Source organism: Misgurnus anguillicaudatus, chromosome 1, assembly GCF_027580225.2.
Source record: "Misgurnus anguillicaudatus chromosome 1, ASM2758022v2, whole genome shotgun sequence".
Lineage (NCBI taxonomy): Eukaryota > Metazoa > Chordata > Actinopteri > Cypriniformes > Cobitidae > Misgurnus > Misgurnus anguillicaudatus.
Window position 1 is genome coordinate 13,287,079 of NC_073337.2, and position 20,710 is coordinate 13,307,788.

General features: G+C 39.1%; 1 protein-coding gene across 4 annotated transcripts in view; it reads right to left on the reverse strand.

The window, feature by feature from the left end:
* The window catches only part of iqsec3a (IQ motif and Sec7 domain ArfGEF 3a), a 187,109-nt gene that overhangs the window by 102,077 nt on the left and 64,322 nt on the right, over positions 1-20,710 (reverse strand). For 3 of the 4 annotated variants that reach the window (XM_073866681.1, XM_073866689.1, XM_073866692.1), the window contains exon 3: positions 7,248-7,710. The exons of the other annotated variant lie outside the window; for it this stretch is intronic. In XM_073866681.1, coding sequence (XP_073722782.1) covers positions 7,248-7,710 — 463 coding nt within the window. The remainder of the gene's footprint in view (positions 1-7,247; positions 7,711-20,710) is intronic. 4 annotated transcript variants of the gene reach the window in all.

Genomic DNA, 20,710 nt, shown 5'->3' on the forward strand with positions numbered 1-20,710 from the left:
GCTTGAACAATAGGTGCATGCAAAGCCCCCTGCAAAAAGGTGTGTAAGAATGTGAAAGACTACCAACACCTCTAGGTAATCTATGCACCAACTGAGCTGATGGACTTACATTTATTATGACCCACATGGTCTTTCATAACCCCATGGAGAAAACCCTGTGGTTTTGGGCTAACACTGTAGCAGTCTCATGTGAAGCAGTCCCAAAGGTTTCACATTGGATGCTGCAGCTATCAGTCCTAACAGTCTGTGAAACTGTTTTACAGTGTGTGACTGACATAGCTTCATTCTGCCTATGGCTAAAAGAATGAATTCAATACAAACAGGGGACAGACGTGCCTGCGCCCTGAATAAAACTGGCAGGATTCAACTGCTCTCAGGGGAAGGTCTTAGGTGCACTGCACACAAACACCTATTTGTTGGAAACCGTTGCACCCCAAAGCACTGATTGTGGCTGTGTTAGCAGACTGGCTCCCCAAGGGCACAGAGAAGAGTTGGGCACAATGTACTGAGGTGCTCTTGAACTCGGGATGGGGTTACCCTCAAAGACAAAGAGCTATGTCCCTCTGGACTTCTTTTTCACCTGAGCCTTCTTAGCTATGGTGACGATCCTCAGCCCGACCCCCAGTGTCTCTAAAGGGGGGTATGGGATGGCCATTGTTTTTGGTGTGCTCTCTATGATGTGGAGGGCTGCTCCTGCCCAGCAGCCCCCAAATCCTGACCTCAGCTGGACTTTTTTTAAATGTCCACCTGATACATCTGCAGGACAGCCAGGGTATGCAAACAAGCCCAATCCTGCCCTACCAACGTGATGATGCTGCAGGGGAGAGATAGCTTGCGAGTGTCTGCTCCACCCTGGGCATTTGCCGATTATATGTGCACACCCATCCCCATGATGTTTGAATATTTGGTGGCATGAGGGGTTTGGACATAGGTTGACTATGTGGCCTTCCATGACAACAGCTCGCTGTGGTCACAAAAGAAAGGCATGCTGCCTCGAAGAGGCTGGGGTTTCTGTTTTTGAAAGCACTTCTCCAATGTACTCTGGGGACAAATGCTCTTATTTCTCTGCTGGCTTCTGTTTCTCTAGCTTTGGCGATGCAGCGCAAGTTCCCTCGAAAGGGAACGTCACAGATAAATGGCAAAAATAAAACTGGGGTGAAAGAGGGGGTAAGCAAGAGACACAAAGACAAGAAGCTGTGTAATGAAAGTGGCCCTGCTGCAAATTCACCCATTAGCCAGCTGTCAGGTTGGTTTTTGATCACTTCACTATGCAGCGCTGGGAAGAGAGATCATTCCATAACCACTACAGTTATAAAAGAAAGGGTATAGCGACAACAGTGCTATCTGTCAAGTCAACTTTGACAAATAAAACTCGACAACTGAATCAGCACTCTATCCAAGCCTAGTTCTTTATCAGCATGGCATAAAATTTCATATAAATATCCAAACCAGACAGGGCTACAAACACAAAAAGGTGACATAAGCTAGTGTCAAAATGGGACACCATTGTCAAAAAAGAATTTTGAACACCCAGCTAAAGTGATTTTCTTGTGAATGACTATTTAATATTACTTTGATGATTCTAACCTGAACATTAGATTGTGAGACTTTAGTCTAGATTTCACAGACAGTGTCACATTTTGGTGGGTCTTTCAGTAGGTGCCTATGTAGACTTGACTTGCATTTTATTAATGTAATTCCATTAACTTGCATAAGGAAGAAATGCTGAATTATTAAAAAGGATCAACCTTAATCGCAACCCACAATGCGGCACAAATTGTCTCTTTTAGGTATCCTGATATTTCTCAGCTTTACAACAAAAACTTTATATAAATCTATTCAAAAAGCAGCTCACAAGGGACACACTGTTGTTATCAAAGATGGTTCTCTGGAAAAGGTTATTCTGTAGATGCAATCTCATTGGCTTGCGTACTGACATATTTGGTGCTTGACATTAGTCTCTCATTTGCATTGATTTGTATTTCAAGGATGCATGTATATTTATGAGGCCATCAACATAAGACAGGATAATCAAAGGTCTCATTGGGAGGTTAGGCTTGCCTTTATTAGCATAAAGAGGCAATCACACAGAAGAGGTGCAACAGTTATCTGCGGAGCCATCAGCTTTTGAGAGATCGTGTCTGGAGTTGCTAAAGCCAGATTATCAGCACTCAGACGCACTCAGAGGGAGCTGACTTTGCTGACAGTGGATCATGGCTCATAGCATTTTGCCTTGTTTGTCAGCCTTAGTCAGGATAATGCAGACTGTAAAATCTGATTGGATGAGCCTGGTTTAAAGCTGTTGTTCTGCGACTGCACATCATGAGAATTTTGCATTAATGCAGCGTTGCTGTTATGTTGGTTGGTAACCAAAAACAGTTCACAAAGAGGATAATACACTTATTATTATTATAACATCATTGCTGGGTTTGACAGAAGGTCGGGGGGGGGGGGTGTTTAAAGCTATTTCATGCATTCTGACTTATAAACACTTTTCAAGAGTTGGATTCCTCATGATAAACATAAGCAAAGTGTCAATTATTTCTATGCCAAATGCACTTTGCCAGGATTTCAGTCAGAAAGTATATTTTAAACATGAAAGATTTATATGTAACAATCTTTCTTTAATTTTTCCTTTATGGGCAATTTCAGTGCAGAAAGTACAGTGGAAGCCTTATATGGGCAGTTTTGGGCCCTTAAACCGGAATAGCGCACACACACCAACCAAGAGCTGACACGAATTTAACGTCACCAAAGAAGTATGTTGTTGTTTGTAAAGGAAATTTCACCTTGTTCAGCTTCCCAAAGAACCCAGCATTATGGTAACAACTTATGTAGTTTATCCGGTGTTGGATTTCGTTAAAAAGTCCCAATCGGGTCATGAGTTGCAGGCAGTAAGTAAAACTGTATCAAATGTCTGAAACATAGCATAAAAATTCTACTTTAAAATAAAAAATGTAGACATAAAACGACCAAAGAGTTAAACATGACAGGGCTTCCCAAAATGTCAGAGAACAAAGACATGAAGGGCAATGTTAACACATTAAGTAAACACATTAAATCCTGTGGCTTGCTACTTCTTCAGAGAAGATTCAGGATTAGTTCTATTTATAAACTTGTGAGTTGAGATAAGCCATTTCTCATGCACATCCATTTTTCATTAGCTTGGGTTTCTTTGAGTTATTATAGAAAGATGAAGTTCACAGCACATGCTACAGATTATCTGGAGTACCGGTAAAGGGATCATAGTAGGCATAAACAGTGTTTGATTTGTACTCCTAAGGTCGATGTCTGGCTTTTCATGGACGTCTAGAAGTTTCTAAGAAAAACGATTATTCTGGCAGAGGATAGGAATACTTTAGAAGCAACTGGGAGGATGGTGAGTCGATGTGGTCGTAACCATAAGTGGCATTGTTCTAACAAGCCAAATAATGTGCGTGTATAATGTTTAAACCAAATGTTATTTATACAATGGAGAAGAATAAATGAAGAGTTTGGTTCCAAAACGCAATAAATCCATTTAGACTAATTTCGGTAAAAACGTGTTTTCTATACCCAGAAAGTGACAAGATGAAAACCACTATTTTCTGTTACAAACTTTCACATAGCATCTTTAGTTTATAATAACATAAAAAATTCAAATCCATAATTTAATTTTTTTCAAAAATTTTTATAAAAAATTTTTTTTTCCACAAATGCTATAAATCTATTGAATCACTATATAAATGTGCATTCATCTTTGCCATGTTATATTCATTTAGTTGACTAGTGGGATACACTGATTAAAAAAATAAACATTAATGGCATTAAAGTATTATTTTGTTTGTCTGTTGATCACAAAGTACAAGTGAGAAAAACTATGATTCTGTGTGTATTCAACGCACTGCCATTATTGTTTACAATGCGTGGAATGGTGCGCTGTGATTTGTTGAGTGGATTTATTGCATTCTGCAGAAAAGGAGGACAGGCGTTTATCGCGTTTTGGGAAAAAAGGGAGAAAAGATGACAGAATTAACACGGCGAATATTGGATTTTGCGTAAAATTATGAATTTACTTTTTAATACTGATCAGATACAATACTGATTTTGGCGATAACTTTAAAAAGTTTTGGAACCAAACTCTTCAAATGGAAGACTGAGGCATCTCTGCCAGTAAATATAAACTAGCCTTTAGGAACACCCCTACTGAAAAATCCAGCTAAGACCAGCATAAGCTGGTAGCTGGTTTTAGCTGGTTTAAGGTGGTTTAAGCCGGTCCTCCCAGTCTGACAAAGCTGGTCATGCTGGTGGGCCTGCTGGTCTTCCAGCCTGACCAGCTAAGTCCAGCTAGACCAGCTTAAAACGTGACCAAAACACAGCTAAACCAGCTTGCTACACCAGCAAAACCAGCTTCCTACACCAGCAAAACCAGCTAAAACCAAACTGGAGACCAGCTAAAACCAGCTCACCAGCTTATGCTGGTCTTAGCTGGATTTTTCAGTAGGGACCTGCACTACAGCACTCCACTGGATGAATAAACTTCTTTCAAAGCCAGTTGTGTGTAGATACACAGAAATGTTACAATGTGTTTTGTTCCATGGAGACCGCAAGTGCATGGTGCATGCATTTTAGTCTAATCCCTGTCCGGGATAATGTAAATTAGATGCAAGAAAGTATACAATACCCGGGACAAATTCATTGGTTAACATTCCTGCATAGACTTCTATTATGTTTTCCTAAGCTATCCACAATGATATATACAGTGGTGTAGTGGTGTCTGGAGAAGTGGGTATATTCTTAAATTATCCCCCTTGTAGAAGTTGGTATACTCTTAATTTATGCCCCCAGTAGAAGTGGGTATACCCCATGCCATCAAATAAAGAGGTGGGTATACTCCATATACCTGCGTATACCCTGCACTACACCACTGGATATACAGTGTCTTAGCCTCAGACATCACACTCAGAGACTGTTGACTGAACATCTAATGCATAAGGTACACAAAATTGGAAACCCATCAGAACACATCATTGCTAGGTTAAACTACTTTTTGGCCCTTAGCTCTGTGTTGTTTTATGTAGTACAGTGTCTGTATGTTTCACCATGGTCCTGGAGAAATGTTGTCTTATTTCACTGACTGCACTAGTAGAAATGACAATAAAGGGTCTTGACGTGACTTGATTTCAGTTTCAAAGTCATCCACTGATTGGTTGAATTCGTCTTAATTTACGTCAGTCAAATTGCCTCTTGGATAGTCTTGGCCACTGAAAGTCAATGCCATTTTCTAGATAGAAATACTGCTGGAAAATTATATGCATGAAAATTATTTTCTTTAAGATTTCTTTAACCAGTCTGCTATTTTTGCGACATCTTTATGTTACTATACAGTGTCTGAACACTTCATCGGTCTGGAAAAGGAAAACGAACCCTCCTTTCCAATGTACATGGAAAGCTTTCTGTAGCTAATGCTGACAAATTACTTCAGGCTTGAGCTGAGACGCAGCCTTGCCATTTTCTTCAATATCATTTATTTGCTTTGTTTTCTCTGTATTTCTGTGCTTCATCTATACTTATAAGGCCTTTACTAATACTAAAAGCAGAACAGTTATGTGGTAATGCAAATATCACACTATTAGATAATTATTTTCAACATAAATAATGGGAAATTGGGGGATCGATATGCAATAAAAAAATGAAATGAGGCGTTGGGATTTTTAGGTCACCTCTGTGTTACCATGACAACACAACCTTTTCACCTTCTCTCTCTCTCCCTCTACATCCATCTATCTTTCAGTCACTCTATCTACCTCTCTCTGTCATCTCTCTGTCAAGTTCCTTCTCCTCAACATCACTATATCCCCTTCCCAAGAACTCTCATATTAAACCCTGCCAGGGTATTTTCTGTTTTGTTTTTAGACTCAAGCACAAACATGTTTGTACTTTAAAGCCAAGAAAACAGTGCTACCCATCTGCAGAAGCAGAGAAAAAAGCTCTGCTTTAAAACGTAAGCTGCCGTCAGTATAACGCCTGCATCAAACCTTATCTATAAACATAACAGAAGCTCACAAGTTATTGACCTGGAACGCTCTGTGTAGGCAACAATATTGCATGCTGCACAAATACTGTTCCTCAATTGAAGCACAACGGATACTTGACTCAGAATTGATTTCAAAAGAGTACGGTGCTAGTATATTGCCAAGAAAACATAAAGATCAAAACAGGGTACAAATAGAGTAAAACAGTCCAATTAAACTGGATTAATTACTGATATATACATATTTCTGACTGTCATCTGAAGATATGTATTCACAAAGCTGGTTGCAGTGCATTCTGGGATTGCTTTTAGAAAATGAGAACTCTTCAAAGAGCAGCAACGACATTGTGTCTGGATACTGCCAATAATACATGAATGAAAAATGCTCTCCCGGCAGTTTTCTGGGTTTAGCAAAAGAGCTACCGATATTTCATCTTTGCGGTCCTAACACATGGCATTAAAAATGACAGGTAGGCCTCCACGGAGTCTGCAAATCCAAAAGCTCCCAGTACTCTACCCTCAATGTTTATTTATGAAATATTATAGCCAATTTCATGGTTACAGCTATCAATTCGAATGTAATGGGGTGTTTACACATTATGTGTCTTTGTGCTCCACCTGCTCAATTTTTCCATTGTTGGTCTTTGTAAACAAGCATCACATTGACGTATTTGACAGTTACGACACATCTCATTGTTTTTTCAGCATGTTGTGCCTTGAATCATATTAAGTGTTGTGTTTTTGAAAGTCATGTTAATGGTTTAGCAGATCAATGTCAGTTTCAAAACAATGGACTAGTCATTTTTATCTAGGGGAGGGATACTCAAACTGACAAGCATATTCAGTGTTTATAGCTGAAAAAGAAACAGTGCACAGTAGTTTAAACTTCAATAAGTGTGTATTTGTGTGTAGGAGTTTTTGTGTGAATTAGCTACAATATTCTCAAATCCGTTTATCACCAAATTCCACATTGGTTGTTCCACAACCATTGGCACAGATTCCATGTGGGCCTATTGATAGGTTAGAAAGCTGATGGAGATGCTGATGGATGTGTATGAGATGAAGATGAATGATCAACTTGTAAACATCCATCTCCAGTAAGCTCCAGCACCCTTAGCCACCTCAATTTCAAACTCAGCCACCTTAAAGCAACCATTAGAAGCAGTCCTTATAAGCCTGAAGCATACACTCACACGTACCCAAGACCACAATCCCACAGTGCCTTGCTCCCTACCTGCTTGTTTTTGAGGTCGAGCGAGAGTTCATAGTCCGAGGTTGTGGAGTGGCTGCACGCTCCGTTCCTCTGTACTCTAATTGGTGAGGCAGTGTGATGCAAGCTCGGCCTCCTTCCCGCACCCCCCGTACATGCCGCTTCCCTCTCCTGCTCCTCTGTCTCTTTCTTTTCCTCCTCTTGCTCCAGTTGTTGTTGCACTTGGGGTTTTTCTTCCTCTTTTTCTACCTCCTGTAGCTCCACCTCTTCTTTGTCCACCTGTGCACTCCCTGTGTCTTGAGCTCCACCTCCATCTCGATCCCCGTCTCCACCTCCTCCATCGACAGATGTCACGGGGCTTTCTGCAAGTTGAGGCGTCACCTGGACCTCAGGCTGGGTTGCACTGGCAGCAGTCACCCCTGGTGAGGGCGACACAGTTTCCCCAGGGGATGGTGACGCAGTGGGAGAAGGGGAGGGTGTCTCTTCACTGCGGAAAGGAGGAGAAAACGAAGAGTCAGCCTGCAGCCCAGGCACCATTTGACCTTGTCCTCCAGCTCAGGGGGGCGTGGCCTAGGGTTGGGTCAATATCAATCTCTCCCTCCCTTTTCAACTGTGCCCAGCAGGGCAAAGAAAAAGAGATGAAGCGATTGCCCCTACTGACCATCATAGGATTAGCCTGAGAAAGTTACCTGACAACCATAGGGGGAGGGTGGGACACACAGTGACTTGTGACACCCAACATGTGACGCACACAGACAGAAGACAGTCATGCAGCTAGCACTGAGTGTGTTTACATGTACAACAAAATGCTGGTAACTATCAACTGACATTTATGAGACTTTAAAACTTCTGGTTTGACTTTTTTCAGAAAGTAAACATGTGAATGTTAGTAATGATGTTTACCAGAGTAAAAATCATGCTTAAACCAGTTAGAAAGAAAACATGTTTAACATGTTTATATGATCTTACAAATTGTATGTTTTTAACCAGTTTAAGAATGTCCATGTAATTCCACTCAGTCTGGTATATTTGCCACTTTTCACTGCAGTGATGTTCTGTAACCTGTAACAGGATTCATTCAACTATGTGACGTACCACAAACCTACAGTTAAGGGAACACCCATTAATCTTGAGCCAGGGCCCTATCCACAAGCCATGATCTCAGGTATGAAATTTCGGATTGAAATAATGGCACTGTAGGATTCACAGAGGAGCATAACTGTTAATTTAGCCTTATCTTTTATAGTTTTTATTAAGCCTTTCTGTCAAATTTGTCAAGTTGTGACCCTTGTTTTCTGATGGCTAGGGATAAGAATTAACATGTACACTTTTAAAAATAAAGGTGATTAAAAGCGATGCCATAGAAGAACCATTTTTGAAGAACCATTTTTGGTTCCCCAAAGAACCAACTTACAATCTAAAGAACCCATTTTCACTACAAAAAACTTTTATTGAAATAGAAAGTTTCTTCAAATGTTTAAGGGTGTTTTCACATCTGTAGTTCGGTTTATCTGGTCCGGACCAAAAGCAAAAAAATTATACATTGTAGCTTTTTATCAGTTTTGGTTCCTATTTACGCCACACTGATTGCTCTGGTCCGCACCAGTTGAAATAAATCAAAATTCAATCATGTGATAACATCCACATAGGGTGGCCATTCGTGCCAGTTCCGCCGGACACGTCCCGAACATGTTTTTGGGTTCGTTCTCCGGAAGTCGCGTTGGTCGACCGCATACGTCATCAAGGTTTAATATTTCGGGTTTAATTTCAGAAAGCAACCGTTACATTTCAAGGTAAGAATGAAACTACAACGATTGTATGTCTTAAAAGAAATAAATCTTAATTTTCTAATGTATTTTTTTTTTTTTTTTTTTTTTTTATTTGCCCATAGAATTACATTGATAGCAACAGTGTCAGGATACAGCAGTGCCAAGTACAGCTAAAACAGTGGCAAGAAAATCCGAAAAAACAAGCGAAAATAACAACAAAAAAGGTAGATACAGGGAAAAGTAAAAAAAGCCAAAGGAATTAGAAACACACAACCCCGAAACATCAACCCCGCCTCACAACATTCCAAAAGTTGTAAGTATGGGATAAAGGACAAAAAGAAAAGAAAGAAAAAAAGATATGTATAATTATTCCTAAAACCTTTTCATATATTCCCAAAGGGGAGACCAGAGCAGCCAAAATTGTTCAGATTTTTGCTGTTTATCATAAGTGAGCTTTTCAAAAGGTAATAGTGTGGCAATTTGTGATATCCACATTTTAAGGGTTGGAGCCTGTGAAGCGGACCAAAGTAACAAGATGCATTTCTTTGCTAGATATACCAAGATGATAAATAACTGCGTTGTTTTTTTATTAAACAGAGTATTCACCTTAAGATTAAGTAGGTATACTGCTGGGGTCATATCAAAGTTCACTCCAGAGAGATCTTTCAATACATGATGCACTTTTTTCCAATAAGGCAATATTTTGTCACAATACCAAAAACAATGAATGACAGTGCCCTTATGTTTGTTACACTTAAAGCACAGGCCTGAGGTATTGGCAAACATCTTTTTAATACGCATTGGTGTAAAATATACCCTATTAAAAAATTTAAAGTTGAGCTCATGCACCCCAAGAGAAGTGCATTTAGGGTATACATTCTTGCATACGACATCCCAGTCATTTCCCTCAATAGGCTGGCCTGTGTCTTTTTCCCATACTGCCTTAAGTGCTGGAAGGCTTGAGATGCAGTTATTAACTAGAATGTCATATATCTTTGATATCGATCCCTTTAACTCAATTGGGTTTTGTAAAAGGTCCTCAATAGCAGTTATTTGCATGTTCAGCTCCCCTTTATCTACAATTGTTTTCAAAAAATGACGTAACTGGAGATATTTATAAAAATCTGACTTTGGAACTTTGTATTGATCCACAATTTGCTGGAAAGATTTTAAAATACCCTCTGTAAATAAGCAAGATAGTTGGGATATTCCCAGCTTTAGCCATGTTGAGAGGCCAATATTTTGCAATGTTAAAGGAAAATCAGGGTTAAAACAAATTGGAGAGGATAAGGAAAGGAAGGCGGGAATTTTTAAGTATGTCTTAACATCTCTCCAAACTCGGAGAGTGTTCGCTGTGGTGAAATGTTCAGAAATTTTTTTAATCTTAGTATACTTTTTGATAAAAGGTAAAGATTTAATTGGAAATGGGGTGCAAATTGATGATTCCATATTATACCAAATAGAGTTTGTTCTCTCTGTACTCCATGTGATCATATTTTTTATCTGGGCTGCCCAATAGTACAATTGCAGATTTGGCAGAGCTATCCCACCCCTATCTTTTGGCTTAAGCAATTTTGAGAGTTTTATACGGGGCAATTTGTTATTCCAGATAAACTTTGAGAGGTGTTTGTTAAGATCCTTAAAAAAAGAACTTGGTAAATAACTAGGTATAGATTGAAATAAGTATAACAATTTGGGAAGAACATTCATTTTTATTACATTTATTCTGCCCAGAAATGAAATTGGAAGTAGACACCATGTTTTCAAGTTAGTCTTGATTATTTCTGTAAGTGGGGTGTAATTGTTTTTTATAAGATCACTAAGTGAGGCTGTAATAAAGATTCCTAGATATCTGAAGCCTTCCTCTGATATTTGAAAAGGAGATATTAATTTTAGATGATCTAGTGAAGGGAGATTTAAAGGTAATGCAATGGATTTAGAGAGATTTATTTTATAGCCAGAAAGACTACTGTACAAAGAAATGCAGTCCAGAAGTGTTGGTATGGACTGTTCTGGTTTAAGCATAAATATTAGAACATCGTCAGCATATAGTGAAACTCTATGATTAGTTTCACCCAATGTAATGCCGTGGAAATTTTTACTTTGTCTAATAAGCTCTGCAAGGGGCTCGATTACCAAAGCGAAAAGCAGGGGCGAGAGAGGGCATCCCTGTCTTGTACCCCTCCCTATACTGAACGGAGTTGAAGTGGTACCATTCACGACCATTGTGGCCTTCAAGTTAGAGTAAAGCAACTGGATCCATTTAATAAAGTTATGACCCATGTTAAATTTCCCTAGAGTGGCAAACAGAAAGTCCCACTCAACTCTGTCAAAAGCTTTTTCGGCATCGAGGGAGAGAACAAGTGCAGGGTGCCCTTTAGTTTGAACAAAATTAATAATATTTAAGAGTCGGCGTATGTTGTCAGTGCCATAACGTGTTTTCACGAATCCAGTCTGATCTGGTTTGATTAACTTGGGTAGTATGTTTTCCAGTCTGTTTGCTAAAAGCTTTGCCAATATCTTATTGTCTGTGTTGAGTAAGCTTATTGGTCTATATGATGCACAGTCTTGAGGATTTTTATCTTTCTTAAGAATTACACATATATTCGCCATTTTCCATGAATCAGGTATATTATCCTGCTCTAAAATAGCTTGTAAAGCAGGCAACAAAATATTAGAAAGCTCGGGCCAAAATAGTTTATAAAATTCTGGGGGAAAACCGTCGGGTCCAGGTGACTTGTTAGACGGCATTGATTGGATTGTTGCCTGCACCTATTCTGGGGTTATGGGTTAATTGATGTAATCTTGGTCTTCATCAGAGAGGAGCGGGAGAGAAATATTATTAAAAAAGGTTTGAAAGTCAGGCTGTGTCGCACTATTTTGTGAACAATAAAGTGATTCATAGTAGGATCGAAAAGTATCAGTGATAGATGTAGGATCGTGTATGGTGGAACCATCGGACATCTTAAGGGACTTCACTGTCCTTTCCGATTGTTGTCTTTTTATTTGATATGCTAACAATCTACCGGATTTATTCGAATGCTCATAATAGTTTTGTTTAGAGATAAATAATAGTTTTTTTATGTGATTGGTATAATCAAGGTTAAGTTTGGCCCTAGCGTGGGATAGAGCAGTCCAATTGGTTAGAGTGGGGTTTGTGCTATGTAAAAGCTCGAGTCTCTTAACCTCCCTTTCCAAATCTTGTCGTATCGACATCAGGGCTTTTCTACGTGCGGCAGAATGAGATATAATGTGTCCCCTAATTGTTGCCTTAGCGGCATCCCACAATATAGCAGGTGAGACCGGTGAGTCTTTATTATCCTGCCAATAGTTTCGTATTGAATCTCTTATCATATTACAGAATTCCGGATCTGATAGTGTGGATGAGTTCAGTTTCCAAAACGTACTTCTTGTTGACGGTGTCCCTATTTTAATGTCTATGTGAACCGGAGCATGATCTGAAATGACGATGGAGCCGATTTGGTTGGAAGATACAAGATTGAAAGAGTTGTATGGAACAAATATATAATCAATTCTTGAATATGAACCATGGGGGTTAGAGTAAAATGTGTAATTTCTAGTATGTGGGTTCATTTCTCTCCAAGTGTCTATTAGACCAGTCTCCCTGCAGAGCCTATTAAGAGCTAAGGAAGATCTAGGATTAACAACAGTGGCTGATGAAGATTTATCCAAATTCTCATCCATCACACAGTTGAAATCTCCAGCACAGATTCCCAGACCCTTGCAATGTTCATTAAATAGTAAAATAATTTTTGATATGAATTTGGGGGAGTCTTCATTGGGTGCATAGACATTTAATATGGTAATATGTTGACCGAATATCGAGCCTGTGACCAAAATAAATCTACCTTCCGGATCTTTAATTTGGTTTTCAAAAATAAATGGCAAGTGTTTGCTTATAAGAATAGCCGTACCTCTTTTCCTAGGATTGGATAAACATGTAGAATAATATACTTGACCCACCCAGTCTCTGAGCAGTTTAATGTGTTCACTATCCGATAAATGGGTTTCTTGAAGCATAGCAATTGTAATTTTACTTTTTTTTAAGAAAGTTAGTACTTTCTTCCTTTTGACAACATTCCCTAAACCATTCACATTCCATGTCATAAATCTAGTAGAGCTCTGCATAGTGATAATATATGACTAAATGAAAAACTGTATCAATTTTAAACATAACGTTAGAAAAATGAAAATTTCTAATGGGCAATTTTTTGAACTTATAGAACAAGTAAATAAAAGCAACAAAGAAATACTCCCTCCCACCTATTCCCGGCTCTATCCCCAACTGACAAAGCCAACTAAGTACCCCTAAACGTAGGTCTCTGTATCCCAGGGAGCACAGACATAACATAGTTATATCTGCCACCAACAAAAGGATCAGAATTATACCCATGCAGGGCGAGCGACAAACCTGTCCGCTCCAGTGAAATAAATATCGTTACCCCATAGGGCTCATTTAAAAGAGAGTCACGTGAACCAAATACTGTCCATTATAATACCTAATAGTAACTTTGGTGGTTCAGAGCAATAAAAATAATAAAAATAATAATAACATATGAGAACCGGGGGAACATTAAAGTCATCACCTCTCCGAGTGTATAAGAATGAAGCAAGAAGATTAGGAATCTCTGCATCTCTTAACTTATAAAGTATCTATGAACTCCTGCACCTCGATCGGAGTGCTGAACGTGCGAAGCTCCGAATTGTGGAGACAGCGCAGCCTGGCCGGATATGCAAAGCCACGGAACATCTTGCGGTTGATTAAAGTCTTCCTCACAGTGTCGAACTCCTTGCGTCTCCTCATCACCTCGACTGAGAGATCCTGAAAGAAGCGTATTTGCTTGCCCTCGTGAGTAATTTGCCGTTTTTTTTGCGCTGCCTGTAGAATGCGATCTCTATCCACGTAGCGTAGAAATCTCACTAATACGCTTCTCGGTGGGTTGTTGCCTTCTGGGGCAGGTGCTAGGGAACGGTGTGCTCTCTCGATTTCGAGCCAGGGTTCAAAGGAGAGGTCGAGCCATTTCGGTATCATTTCTTTAAGGAACTGATGAAGCGAGGTAGAGCTCTCGGCTTTTTCGGGTAGACCAACGATGCGCAGATTTTTACGCCGTCCACGGTTTTCTAGATCGTCTACTTTGGCTTGAAGCTGATTCACCGTTTTTGTCAAAGCCGAAAGTTCACCTTCGCGGGCCCGTAGAGCATCCTCTGAGGAAGATATCCTGTTTTCGGCTTCCGTTAGGCGGGATTCGTTCGAGGACACTCTTTGTGTTAAGTCAGATAAAGTTTCATGAACTGCTGAAATCGAAGATGATATAACATCAAGACGGTTTTCGATAGTGTCTAAGCGACCATCGATGTTCCCCAGTCGAGTGTTAAGCGCACGTATTTCGGTCAAAACTGTGTCGGTTTGTTCTGACGAAGACGGAGCTGTTTCTGCTGGCGCGGGTTGTTTCTTCTTTTTCTGCGATCTCGACGTTGCAAAGAGTGGAAATTCCCTTGTATCTTGAACCTCAGACATGACGTCGTGTGCAGGAGTATTTTTATATAGAAATGTTTTAAATTAAGTCGGAGAAGGTAACAATTAAAACAATCATGAGCGGAGCTACAATTTAGGCGGCCATCTTCTCCGGTGTCCACGCCACGCCCCCTTCTAATGTATTTTAACTGAAATGTGATGACGTATGCGGTCGAGCAACGCGACTTCCGGAGAACGAACCCGAAAACATGTTCGGGACGTGTCCGGCGGAACTGGCACGAATGGCCACCCTACATCCACATCACTCCACATGTCTTTGAACGTATTTCCTAAACTGCTTCTCGATTGGTCAGAATTAACGTGCGCGAAATTCCAACGGAACCCTGGACACCCTGGACAGACGGCTGTGCGCTGTAATTATGTCAGTGGTTGTTGTACATAGTTTGTATACAGCACTCTAGACAAACTGTTCATTTTCAGAATTAATCGTGGATACGGCTTGAAAACAACATTTTAATGCACTACAAATGGAGAAGCCACCAAATTTCTGAACACTTCCTCCTCACATAATGCACTATGCAGCTGACTAACGCAGCTGGTTTAGTCCAAAAATGCGCAGTACTTTTGCAGTTAGGTCGGTTCGATCTCGGATCATGTTCCCATCACAAACTAACCGCTCTATAGTTCGTTTTGAAAGCGTACTGAGACCACATCTTCAAGGAGGTCTCGTTCTGGTTGTTTGGTTCATTTTTGAAGCACACCAGAGTTCGATTGCTGCATTCTCACCTGCCCAAACTAACAGTACCAAGTGAGCTATCGAACTCTGGTACAATTCAACCGAACTAAATTAGGTAGGTATGAAAGCACCCTAAAGTTCTTCATGGAACCCTTTGACCAAAAATTGGTATTTTATGGCACAATGAAACACCATTATTTTTAAGAGTGTAGCTTTCCAATGTCATATATAACTTGCAATGCTTTGTTGACATCTGTAGTTCGGTTAATGTGGTTCGAACCATGGGCGAGGCTAGCCCCTTTTTAGGGGTGCTTCAGCACCCCTAAAACGGAGCTCAGCACCCCTAAAACTTGGAGCAAGAAATTTATTTATTCTAAAATGTTCGTTCGTCTTTGACAAGATTAAATAATGTCCAAAACACACTCCTTAGTTTGTGGTTTAAAATGTATAATAAGGTAGAAAATGAAAACCTCCCCGCTTAGCAAATGGTTTCACCCTCTTCTTCTACTTATCTGTACCTGCATCGCTTGGCCCGACCGTCAGTCAGCGCGAAACACACGCAGAGTGAGAATCAGCTTGTGATGCAACTTTTTTTGTTCAAATCTTACAAAATGTTTACGTTATGTTTATAATGAGCGAGTACATCACGAATCAATCTTTCAAGCCGTGTTTTTGTCCTATACTGAATCACCGTGGTACACGTATAATAAGTGTTTATTTTCGGATTATTTTAGTCTGGCGGGTACCCGCGCGCTGCGGAGTGGCACAGTACCTGGGTGACTCGTCCATAGACTTAAACGGAGAGAAGTAGCGCCGGTTACAATGTTCTTCCGCAAGACGCATGCAGTTTTGTGCGTCTCGTCACTGATCTATATAAATGACTGGATTGCGCATAGAACGCTTAACGTAACAGCGTGAGGTGAAGCCAGCACAGAGTTCGAGCCGCCATCTTGGTATGCCCAACCGGCAGACGGCGTCATTGACTTCCATTCAAAATCATGTTTTAAATTCACCCGCTTTTCAGCGTATCAGTCACGCAAGGTTTATTTTCAGGATATGTGTACGTAAATTAACTGTTAATTCTGGTGTTATTTGCAATGTTTATGTTTTAATCGGGCAGGAAAATGGATTTATAAAAAAACGTTAAGGTGAGTGTGTATGCTGCGTTCTGTTAATGACACGGCTATAAATAAAGTATTTTTTTTGACATTCAGTTACACGTTCAGCGTTATTTATCTAAATAAGTTGAGGTAACTTGTAAGTTTAGATAACATAAAACCAGCAAATTATTGCATGCACATACAGTACAAAGTATGATTATTTATTTAGATTTCAGAATGAGCACGTTTGTCATTAATACTAAATATGCTGCGTTCTGTCTGCTGATCTGATACTGTAATGAAGATGAATGTATAATAACTGATTAAAAACTAAAGTGTACAACTTTCAGTAAATAACTATGTATATGCTTAGGACGTTTGTGTAGTAATAATGTACAGGGTAACTTCAGATATGAAAACGAAGACTAGTAAAGTGATGTTTTATCATTAAAATCTGATCGCATCCATTGATTTAATAGGATGTTTGTGTATACCAACATGGCGGCGCGGTGGCTTCACAGCTGTGACGTCATGTGCAATCCAGTCATTTATATAGATCAGTGGTCTTACATCAGTGGTCTTACGTGTTGCTTACGTGTGTCTTCGTTGTTAAAGTTTATTGTATGATTTATCGTTAATTTGAGACTTATTTTAACAATCGGGAGTCATGTAAACATGACGTCACGTGCGTCTTTTCTGGTCAGTCGTCATGAAAACATGGCGTTTGGAACAGAGTGAAAACAAACTCCATATCACTGTGTATACCGGTAAGTTAGGCCTATATGTGAAATCACTAACTGTTTGACTATCAAACTAGACAATACATTTTTTTAGTTTGTCACATGTAGATTAATATGAAGGGGATAACGTTTTTAACCCTTAGTGCAGGAGTCACAAGTGTTTTGTTTTAGACATATAGTATAGCTAATGGTTCAATAAAAGGACTGTTAAAAGAAAAGCTGCAAATTAACAAACTATTATTAATCCTCCCATATGTTGTAGGCATAAAAGTTATAAATTAGGAGATTTGTCATTTTGACAAAGGCTTAAAACGATACACTGTATATTCACATAAAACCATACCCACACTGCTGCTGTAGCCCACCTTTTTTCCTCCTGATACTTTAATATGGCATTAATGGCAAAAAAAGTGCTAGCTCGCCATTAATTAGAAATAAAAAGGTTAGCAAAAAAATGCATCTCAAAACTCATCAGATTGATGCTTTAAAATGTGTAATTAAAAAAAAAATTCTAAGGGGGAGCATGCTCCCGGACCCTAGAAGGGTAATATTCTTCTCATATTTCTCACCCCTGACCCGTTTTCATGCCTGAAAGGTCTCCAAAAAAAAACTGGATTTTGGAGTTAGTTGAACCAATGTTAAAATGATAGTTATTTTACAATAGACATATTATTGGTTTCTGTAGGAAAAAAGAGTGGGTGGTGGCAGCGGAGCTCATTGGGTGCTCAGCACCCCTAAAGCTCTAACCCTAGAATCGCCTCTGGTTCGAACCAAAAGCAAAAAATTATAAATTGTAGCTTTTTTAGCAGTTTTGGTTCCTTTTCACGCCACACTGATTGCTCTGGTCTGCACCAGTTGAAACAAACCAAAATTCAGTCATGTGATAACATCCACATCACTCATTGGCCACATGTCTTTGAACGTATTTCCTCCTTATCTAAATTGGTATAAACCATACCTGTCAAGTATCCCGTTTTGGCCGGGAAAGTCCCGTATTTTACCCTTCTTTCCCGCCGTCCTCCCGTATTAATATTTTCCCGTAAATCTCCCGTATTTTAACCTGCGTTATTACAAAAATAATAATGCCCGGGCGGAGTAATAAAAAAACATTCCCAATCCCAGATCGCTAAAGATCCACTGATTCCGCTAATCCACTTCGTGTTTTCCAACCAGCTCCGCAGCATCTCTGTGTGCACTCTCTGCAATGAGAGCGAATAATACAGTTTCTGTCTGAAGTTTGTTGCATTAACAGGTAGATTTATTACATTATATCAGTTGTTAAACCGCAGAATTACTAATTTGGAAGTTTGTTTATGTATTTCTTCGGTTAATGATTTGCTGTCGGTGTTCTAAAAGTGCAAACAAGTTAGCAAGCAAACAGCAACAAAATATCCACATTATTATCGTTACAATACTTGTCTAATGAATTAAATGTTCCCGGTCAGATCTAAGTTAACATAAACACTAAATTTGCTTTTGTTGGCACACTTTGTAGACAAAAAATACAAAAAAACACCAATGCCTTCACAAAATACAGACAGAGAACGGAAAGGGAGGCTGGTAAAGGCAGTTCAACATTGCAAACATTGATTCAAAGCTCCATCAAGCCAGCAGGTAAATCATATTGAATATCTATTGTCACACTTTAATTCTTGTTATTATATTTTCCCATTATAATCACTTGTAATCACTTGTCTAAGTTGATGCTAGCAATATAGTAACACATCATTTATTTATAATACTTTTATTAAAACCACTAATAGTACCACCCCCCGTAGTGCCCTTTTTGGTTTGGGCCACTGCCCCATCTAGCATTTTCATTTTCTAAATGACTGTTCTCATTACAAAGAAAAGTGAATGGTTTATAAATAATTTTGGCATTAAGGTATAATGCAAAAGAAGTTAAAATAAGGCTTTTCAAACTAAGGCCATTGGGTTTTGTACAAATGCAAATTTGTGTGTATAGTATGTAGGCTACAGTATGAGTGTGACTTATGAAATGTAGTTTTCACAGAGCTGTGTGTTTCACTAGTTTTCTTACCAATGAATTAGTTTGTTTAGTTAATTTTAACACAACTATCAGCACTAAGGTTTAAAAAACATTATCCGGCCCTCACCAGTCTTAAAATGTAAGGAATACTGGAGCTTGTTTGGGTTGGTGGTGGGACTGTTCGTGGTGGGCGCCGGAAAATTTCCCTTATTTTCAAATCCAAAACTTGACAGGTATGGTATAAACAACATTTCAATGTCTCCCCAATTGAATGAAAATATCCAGTAACAGGGTATACATGTATTGCAAAACCTTTTGATCATATCTTTTGATCAAGCTAGCAGTCTTGGGGTTTTTACAGCAGATTCTTTGTTACCATACCATTCATAGCATACTGTACCTAAAATGACCAAGTGACTAATAATGTAGAAACAAAAAGGTTTTTAGAAAGTCCAATTCAGCTAAAAAGGTGTTCAGAAAGCCCAATTCACACTGATCCAACAAACGCCAACAAATGCTTTTGTTGAGGTTTGTTGGGTCAGTATGAAACCCTTGTTGTTGGATCAAAGTATGTTGGGGTTTTTGGCATTTGTTGGAGTTGGTTATTGTTGGACCAGTGTGAATTGGCATTATCTCTTGTTACTAACTTAGAGAATGACATCTAATTTGGTATAAACCAAGTCTTTGTTTTCTCAGTAACTATATAAGAGTGCAAAGCAAAGACAAGGGGTATTTTTGCAAAAAGAAAAGAAAGCGATGACTTGTATTTTTTTATTTGATTGTAAAGTATCTAAATGTAAAAGTATGCAAGTCTTCACTACTTCTTTAAGTCAGATAGAAATTATTTTTAAATCAAATTAATCATTTTTCTTACACAAAGGTTTTCAATTCTGATTAAGCATTCAATTAGATTAATAATGGATTATTGTGCTTTATATAAACACATCTACTGTAAATGTTAAAATATAGTAAAAAGTAGTGAAAGTTCACTCCGGTGATACTATTTGTGGCACTAAAGACTTCAGTGTGATGACGACCAGCCATATCAGTGATTTCCATTTGCTAAAACACGAATGGAGTTCCAATGGTGTCTCATATGCCAGTGTTCTTCTTTCTACACAAGCCCTACAGTTAAGTCTTAGTGAAGTCTTTAGGGGTGCCCATGATGGTGTTTGGCTCTGTGTACATTTGTTTAGCTTCTCAAATATTAATAAGGGACCGAAGATTTCCCATCTTTCATAAACCTCTCTGTTTTAGTGTTCTGTCACGTTAGATCACTCTCTCAATTTTTCTTTACAGTATATGTGTTTGGGCTATACCCTTTACATGCCCTGCGTCCTTTACCCACCCACATGCTTCTCTCTCACTTTTCATCTCTGCCACATTCTCTTTTAGTATGAGCAAGAGTGAATGTGTATGAGACACTAAGAGACATTAGAAACACCCAAGCTCGGTATGGATTTTTAGGCACATATTAATATAACGGAGTGCTAGAGGACCAGAACAGGTCATAGCCAGAGCATTGCACCTAGCCAAGCTTTAAAAGTCTCTGCCTGCATCAATCTATGCATGAAGCAGAGAAAATCAATTATCTTTCCATACAGATCACATGGCATTACAGATGAGTTGTTATAACTTATAAAAAATAGTTGAAA